Genomic DNA, 9,041 nt, shown 5'->3' with positions numbered 1-9,041 from the left:
ACTTATTAATTTGAAAAAGAAGTCATTGGGACCTGTCCGGTAGAAATAGATATACGTCAATCGCCGATAGTTTTAGTGTTAAACATTGTGATACATATTTTCTGCATATTTCTGTACATTGCATCCAGTGTTTATACATGCTTTCCATACATTGAATTTCCTTATAAATGCATAAAATCCGCAGTTTATTCAGCATATTTAAGATTGTTATCATATCTACATCCAATTACCCGCACGATGAGCCAAAAGAAGAGTGAAAAAGGAAAGGAAGCCAGAAACAGTAAAAAAAACGGAGGTAATGACACCGATGCCCACGTAAACCCAGCGATAAAAGGCTATTGAGATTCATCGTGGTAATTGTGCCGCAGTTTGTCTATCATTAGACATGTTATTATACGTTGAGCCTGGCGCTCCGCTTCCATATGAGACAGCCACGGTAATTGCGTATCCTTAATTGTTCGCTTACGTTTATCGCGGAGACGAATCATCTTAGCGAACCGAACGGGGTAAAGTTTCCCCGGTCATTGTGCCATAGATAACGGACGGCATTTGTCGAGGCGGCGAAAGTCTAGCGAATGCGCAATTGTCCGTCGCTCTCGCTGTTTCGCGGTGCAACGTTAAGCGAAATCAAAACGGCGGATTTAAATCTGCCCGGAGCAGTAATAATTGTGGGTTGTCGCGATGAAAAGTATGCGCGTATTCGAGAAACAATGAAACGCGAACGTAGCGACCGATCACTTTCGTAACTTCCACAGCCAAGTTAGCTGAACCCAATAGGGGCTGCTGGAAGCGTTCGTGATCGGCGCACCGTGAAGGCCATCGCTGAATGGTACGGCCGACTGATTCTCGACCGTCGTTGCGATATGTACACCTAACTCATTGGATTTTGCCCCACATACGCACTGCTGGCCGTATTCTGCTAAAAGCGATGTGTATTTGGTTATATTTAGAGTAAGCCGAACTCCAATTAATTAAGCGTACAAATGAGTTTGAATTGGTCTTATTGAGGTACATTCATATGCTCTTGGGATTACTGAAAGTATAGACGAATTGCGAGGAATTAAAAGCATGTTGCGTTTGAAGTTCTGACTAATTAGGCTGCTCTCTCACTTTCTAAAATTAATATTTCCATATAAAATCGATGCAATGAAGCAAATTAATGTAAAGAGAAAGTAAACAATTAAACTTGAATTAATATTACAATATTTTCATGCTTGAATGTAGGTGCATATTTTTATTAATTATATTTAGAGAAAATTGTGGTGTGCGCGACCTGTCTTTTTTGTTTAATTAAATCTGAATAGAGGAATCGAAATTTCAAAGCAATGCGGCGCGGCGCGCGGTAATGTTCGATACTTTCCAATCAAATGATACGGATAAAGGTTGTCGCTGAAGCGCAGCGTCCCGCCCGCGTCGGGCCGTTCGAACAGTCAGCGAAGCGTCGAATATTGTCAAACAGTAATTAAATCGAGCGTTGCGCGAGAGAGCAAGAACGCCGAGCAGATTCTTGTCAGCAGTGGTATAACAGAGCTGACCTATACATATATCTTATACTACTGTAAGTGAATCGAATCCAAAAGTGCAATTATCAGTGGATTTTATGAGCAGTTTTAGCTTTACAGAATTTACACAAAATCGCATACGCAACCGTATCGCCTGTCTGATTCTATGATTCAATGAAACCTTGTAATTCCCCTTACGTTTCTAATAATCATGACTGTAAAATTCTTTACACATCATTAGAAAAGTTCACTACTTTATTTAAAAAACAGCAACTTTTGCATAATGTTTGTAAAAATTCGTACTGCATCACGCATAATTATTACAATTGATAACATTTAAATAAATAAAATGTTAATATGAAAATAACTAATACGTAGATGTAATCAAAACATTTTACAGCTTCTCCTTCTGAGGTGAATTATTCAGCAAGAGACATGCAAAGGTATGCTCTTCGAAAGTATTTTCATATATCGGAAGTGTCAGGAGTCTATGGCGCCGTACAAGAAACGCGTCTTTTCTTCAGACAACATAAACTGTCAAGCAGGCGGGAAACTCGATTTTCTCTGAAGATTCACAGACGAACACGTGAAGCAATTTTATCAATCGGACGGGTAGATTTAAAAGATAAAAAACGTGCAACTTCAAGAATTCCAAGATACATTCTGAAGTAAAAAATTAGTAGAAGCCAACTTGATTTTTATTTTGATGTCATTGAAAAGTTTAGACTTTGATCTATTAGAGCTCTGTTTTATTTTGAACAGTATTGCTGTTATAAGAGCATGCGTTAAATCCCTTGACTTTATTTTCGCAAATACTTTCATGATAATTGATGATTCTGAAATTTATCAGATCTTTTCTGTATATTTCAATTTATACTCTTTATACCAAATCTTGATTATTTCTTAGAACTTTTGAAAACCTGATCTCGTTAATTGTTCAAAATTTGGACAAGACCACAAGATTCTCAAACGTATATTTGTACATATGTGTACGTATGATTGCGAGTTATGTGCGCTTCGTGACTGCGATATAATCCGGGATAACACCAGCACTAGCGTAATTGCTGTTATTCCGTTCTAACAATGGCGGAAGCTTAGCAGATAAGATCTTATCGGTCATCAGTGGCACTGAGAGTATCGTCTTTATCCTGATATGATATAATCCCGCGATTTTATGTGACGCGGCCTATGATTTGATCGTTTGAGCCTGTCGCTTCTATATGATTTTGCTTTTCCAACTACGTACGTATAAATTCTGTGAAATCCATAGATTTCAAGAAAAATATAATCACAGTACGTGATCTTTGGTAAATTTTAAAATCTGAATTACATCTTTCATTGTGCGAACGGAATAATTACAATTATTATTTATTGGTATTTTACGTTTACGATTGTTGCAGGAAAGCTAGAAAGTGTCTGCGCTTATTTAATAAAGAGAACTATGGGTTCTGATAAAAATTATAAAATAGAAGATAGGTGTATACTGTATAGAAAAAGATCATCCATTTAGTTAACAAAAATTACAGGCAATAGATTTAGATCTGTGGAGCAATGAAGGGTAATTATATTGGGGATTAGTAGCACCAGCAAGTTGGTGGATTTTATCACGCGATCGAATGAGAAGTTAACCGAGATTACCAAGGAATCGACTTCAAACTAGGACAGACGTGTTGGCCTCGCAATAGCGTTAGCTATTAAGCCAAACTAATTTCAAACTAGGACAATTGTATTTGACTCGCGACAGACACATCGCATCCTTAATAATGATGGAAATATTTGCACTAATACACTTACTTCCCTAAAATAAAATCATTTGACGAAATCTTCACTATTAAATATAAAGGACAGCGGAAATGAACTTTGAGCTAAAAATTTTGAAAAAAAAAAATCGCTTTTAATAGAAAAATACATCCAGCAGTTGTTTTATAATGCGAAATAAATTATTCAAAAGATAAAAACTTATTTAGAGAGTCCCGCTGGACTTGAAGATTCCATGACCGACAGCTACACCTTCTCATAATGATGACTTCCTACGAGTAAAGTATAAGGCAAGGACTCGTTTGCATTCACGCGGCTTTGAAATATGTTCCGTTCTAGATCACGGAAATCATTTCCTCCTTAGCAAGCTAAATCCATAATTAACTTTACTGCTTTTATACTCAATTTTTATACTCTCAATAAATTAATGTAGTTCACCGATATTCAAATATATCAGATTAATTAGCAAAAGGAATATTTGAACGTACGATGAAAAGTTCTACGCAATTCAAATTTGTAATTGATCATCGGTGTGAAAAAAAATCGCGGGTACTGACGACTACAGGAATTTGCATAAGACGAAGCAGTACCGCAGAAACATTCATTGAGTTCTCGTTTACGAATTGTATCGTCGTCAGCGAGTAAATCCAGGTTCGAAATGCACCGACACGCTGCTCTGTCGAGCGCGATAATTAACACCGGCAATTATTCAGGATAATAATTAAGGGGCGCAAAAAAGCGATGAACCGCGTGTAATTTTCTTTTTCCTCTTGGTCGTGAATCGCGTTAAATTGTAACGATCAGATGAAACGACCAACTTCCGCGATCGATTTTCGCACGTGCGTGACGATACGAAACGAGACGACTAATTACGTGTGCCGAGTTGGTCCGACGACTCCGCCGCAATTAAAACGCAATTAAGCAGGGGCAAAACGCGGATTAAAAGTTGGTAAAAGTCGTATTAAAAAGATATTGCGAGAGGCTCGATTCTTTTAATTCCATAATTGCATGTTTGCACAGACGAGATCGGACGAGATTCAACAGACGTGTTCGCTGATAAATGAATTTCTAATTTGTTGAATAAACAATTACTTGATGTCACAGAATGACAAATGATTTCATACTGCAGTCCGTAAGTTAGATTCTTATTCTTATTTACTTTATATTTTTAATCGATCAATTCGTTAATTGCAATTTTTTTTTGCTCCTATACTGTACTTTTTAATCTATTATATGAATAAAGTAGAATATATGTATATTGTATTAAACAAGTGAATTCTTATTGTTAAGATGATTTGATTTTTCAAGTCAATTTCGAGAAACATTTTAGATAATTGTTGTTTTTTTAATTCATCAATTAATTCGTTCGTCGATGCGATTAACATTGAAAGTAATACATTATATTCGCAGAAAGTGCAGTCTCACCTGCGATTTTCCTCTCTCTCATTCGACGCCAGAGAGCTTCAGCTTTCCGCATCGGCCAGTTCTCCACCTTTGCACTGAAGCTGCGGAAGAACTTGTATTCCTTGAAGTGCGACATCCTTCTGCTTCCCCCGTGTCCAGTTTCGTCAATAACTCCAGAACCAGCAGGATTGGAAGATCGACCTTCCTCGGTCGACATCTTCCGATAAATCTTACGTAGTTTTTCCGACGTTCGCCTTTTCCCTTCCAGCTTTGCCGTTTTTCTTTTTTCAACTTTCTCAACGAGAGACAAGAATTGCTCCTTCCAGGAATACTTAACTCACGACATTCACTCGCAACAATTAATTCTTCAATTCGCAATTAGCCTCTGGATAGACGATCGGAGACAGAATAATGCTAATCATATTTGTAATAGTATTTCTCTTCCATTTTCACTATGAGAAAGTTTGAGTCACGAAGATTTATGGAAGAGAATGATTGAACAAAATTTGTTAATCTGACTAGAGGAAGATCGAAATGAGAAGAGAATGTATTATCGTATTCTTACCGGAAGAATATCATTTAAAAAAAACTCGAGATTCTGTCGTTAAAGAACGAGCCACTTGTTGCAGTTTCTGATATAATCCTACGTTGCAGTTCCTCGAATCTCACCAGTGAAACACCGAGACGAGTTTCAAAAATCGATTTTCAACATGTTATCATAAAATACTTTCTTGGTAATTATATTAATCTATATCGATCTTCCAAGTGTTCATCGGTTTGTTCATTTTTGTTCGATTTCTCTCAATCAATTGATTAAAAATTTCATATCCGACGTGTTTTCGGTTATTCATAATCGATAATAATTCCTGATGAAAGAACTTTCCCTCCCATCTTCAAGCGGATGTTTTCACATTTTTTTTAAATATCATTACATTACTCGAACGATCGGCTGCTAATACCATGAAGCCGATTTCTCCTTCAAAGTTTCTTCAATTTTCTTTTGCCTGTCACAATTTTCGAACTTCCGTCTAATTATTTTTTCAATAAATCTTCATCTTCCTAAACTTATTATAACTTCATCTTGCTTTCTTGTCAGACAGATCTTCGTGATTCTTAATAATCGATTGAAGTACAATTTGAAGGAATTTACGCACGTGATCCAGCGTTGCTCCTCGAGACACGTTTGGATCCATAACAAATGCAGAAAATCGCGAACCAGATCGCATTATTTCCGTCGCAGTTCCACTCACTTCCAATCTGTACTTTCCTCATCGATTTCCTTCGCGTTTTCTCATTTGTATCCAGTCAAATCACATTTCTTGTTAGGTAAAACTTCCAGTTGATTTGAGTTGACACGAAGAACTGAAGTGAACATTCGCGGAAATAGTTCATCCGTTCGACAGTCAAAAAATATTTTAAATTTCCCTCGATTATGGCAAGAAAGAGTATGCAGCCAAAAAATTGCAAACAATTTTTCTTCGTCAATATCAGACTTTCCCTATTTTTCATTCGTTGATAACCGAATTTTATCGATAAAAATATATGCGCCACGACGAGACGTATATTATGTATGAATGTATGTACGTTTTCAAAGACGGGAAATATGACGTGAAAGGAGTCTAGAAAATTGAGGAACGGACCAGCTACGAAATTCGCTTTCTGGCGTCGAGAATTTGCGGTTCGAAGAACCGAATATGACCGTGCACTGATTGCTATCAGATATTGACTCGCCAACGGAATATGCTCTGGGTACTCTAGACGACGACGTACACTTCCTAGCCTGTTGGAAATTGCCGCCCAGACTATGAAATTGCATGAAGATCATTACAGTTTGACTATATTTTTCGTTTTCCAAGATAATGAGCGATAATCGGTACCACATTGTTTCAAACATTAATTTGTAATTTTTCAATAAGAAGTGTGGTGAAAATGTATGTATTCAGATTCATATATTTATTATGAAAATAAACTTGAGGGAATTTATGTAATGATATGCAGCATTGAGGGATTAGGGTAGTCACGTGACTTTCCTATCATTTGTCATTTTGGTAAAATTTCTTTTTTTTACAATTAAATTTTTTTAAAATTACACGAACTCAATTGGCGTTTACGTGAAACCAGAGGAAAACGAAAAATTATAATAAGAGAAAGTCTCGTTAATAATACTATAAATAATACGATAGAAGAGCTTGACAGAATTTGTTAGAATCGTGAGCGCAATAAAAGTCGGATTGCCATTCGATTTTACCTGACCGTACTCGGCGACAAACGCGAGAGAGAGAGATTTATCGCCAAAGACGTGGCGTATACTGCCGAAGGAAAACGGTAATCATGGTGACTAACGAGCGATTTGTAGCACTCGAAGTGGCGACCCCCTGACTTCAACAGGTCTTGTCGTGATATCTTTCGAGGACATTGGTTAATCACGGCATCGAACTTTCGGTCACCAGGAATCGACTAACCGCCTACAGGATTTCAAATCAATTCGTATTTAGTCTTCTAGTTCCGTTTTAGACTAATTATTCATTAAGTACAGTAGAACCTATGTGTTATATGCAACATTATGTGAACATTCTATTACATGAACACCTGCAACCTGAACATTGCATTATATGAACTATATTACAATGCTCTGTATAAAGTATAAATACACTAAATGTTTATACGTAATAGGGTTACATATATCCAATTAATTCATATAATGGAGGTTCTACTGTATATAAAAACTTCGATTGATTTGTAAAAATAGTTATGAGACCGGTTGCTCAACGCTACCTCATTTTTACCCTAGATCCATGTATAATTCCCGCAAAAAATTGCGAACTTGTTATTTGGAAACAATGAAAGCGTGCCAGTGTCGACCAATCGAGAAGAGAAACTGAACATTTGCAAAACATTAATTACGGCAATAAACATCTAGATCGGCGATATCTCTATTATTATCATGGCAAATATCTTGAATAATTCATTGAACGGCGGCGGTGGCGGCAGGGCCGACTTGAATCAGTATTAAGTTTTCGCTGCGTTCAATTTTCATATCGGCTAAGACACGGCGCGACGGTGAAACGATCGCGAGCAATGAAATTAAAACGACCAGTTCAGTTTATGTAAATTACCGTCACTTTCTCGAGCGGCGTCGTAGTTTACCTCTGGACAAGTCTGTCGCATTATCAACGCGCGCGACAGCCCGAAGGAACCTATTAGCGCTTGTTCCACCCGGCGTCTGACACTTCCGGGGATATTCTACTTGGTCGAAAAATGTCCATGCTTAATTGCTTACGCTTGTCGAATCAGCGCACTCTAATTGTCACCTTGCCAGCGAATTAAGCTGACAAGGCTTCCACGTGAATCAGTCGCGGTCGTTTTCATAGCAATTTTCTGAACAGAAGAGATGGAAAACGAAAAACTTTCACGCGTGGGTGTAATTTCATTAAATAGATTCGAGGAATAATTGAATTTCCAGGTGGTCATCGGTCAAGATGAGGAAATATGTTCGGCGAACTAATTTCATATCCAAAACCACCTGAATTAAAAGATGATTATAAATTAATACAGATACTAGTTAATATATTCTTGGTATTGTTAAGCAGAATGAAAAAGAAATATTGACATGTTAAATACTTTCTTTTCGTCGTTGTTTGCCGACCGATTGAAGCAGGTGTCGCGTATACTCGATTAGCGATGTTGCTCATACGGATTGTTTATAAGCCGGTAAAACTGGTTATCTAATCGGTGACTCTTGTGAAATCGTCACTGGGTAAGGGGGGTTCGATACGCGTCGAACCAGAACCCGTTGACAAATCGGGACTTGATCGTCATACTGCGACCAATAAAACGTTTGAAAGGTGGCAAAAATTAACGATTAATCCTATGATTTATTGTTGCTAATGGTTACTAATTCCCGTTAGCAAATTTGTTTAGCTTTACGAAATGAGCTTGAACCGATGAAACGAACGAGGTGATGATAAAAATAATCTTTCATCCGGCTGAAAATATAGATTTCTCAAAAGCATGATCGTCTTGAAAGATTCCTACGATGTTAAGTATAGCCGATGTTGATTCAAAGGGGCGTTTAAGTTTTTAGTTTTATAAATCTAGAACGCAATAAAACGTATTAATAAATCTGCTATAAATACACGCAGATCGTGAAGACAAAAACTGATCAGAAATCAAAAATAAAACTCTACAAGATTTCAGACACGTTTATTATCTATATGATCAGTCTATAAATTGTTCTCCAGTCAAGTCAGACGTTTCTAAATACATACAAAAAATGTTTCGTTGAGTGAAAATAGCTTGAGAGATTAAATAATTGTCAAATTTTATTCAAAGTTAATTTCACCTCTCGTATGTATCATTACAATCATAAATCAATAC

At 37.0% G+C, this 9,041-nt stretch overlaps 1 protein-coding gene across 4 annotated transcripts in view; it reads right to left on the bottom strand.

Moving 5' to 3' along the window:
- cv-c (RhoGTPase activating protein) overlaps nucleotides 1-9,041 on the bottom strand; it is a 102,038-nt gene that overhangs the window by 75,624 nt on the left and 17,373 nt on the right. Inside the window, exon 2 of one of the 4 annotated variants that reach the window (XM_026813976.1) lies at nucleotides 4,686-6,026. The exons of 2 other annotated variants lie outside the window; for them this stretch is intronic. In XM_026813976.1, the coding sequence (XP_026669777.1) occupies nucleotides 4,686-4,881 (196 nt within the window). In that variant the 5' untranslated portion in view covers nucleotides 4,882-6,026. Of the gene's footprint in view, nucleotides 1-4,685; nucleotides 9,035-9,041 lie in introns of those variants that run through there. One more of the 4 variants, XM_026813977.1, reaches the window with a different exon arrangement.

The sequence above is a fragment of the Ceratina calcarata genome, unplaced genomic scaffold (genome assembly GCF_001652005.2).
Source record: "Ceratina calcarata isolate Rehan_Ccalc_2016 unplaced genomic scaffold, ASM165200v1 scaffold353.2, whole genome shotgun sequence".
Classification (NCBI taxonomy): Eukaryota; Metazoa; Arthropoda; class Insecta; order Hymenoptera; family Apidae; genus Ceratina; species Ceratina calcarata.
This window is presented reverse-complemented; position numbering and strand designations above follow the sequence as displayed.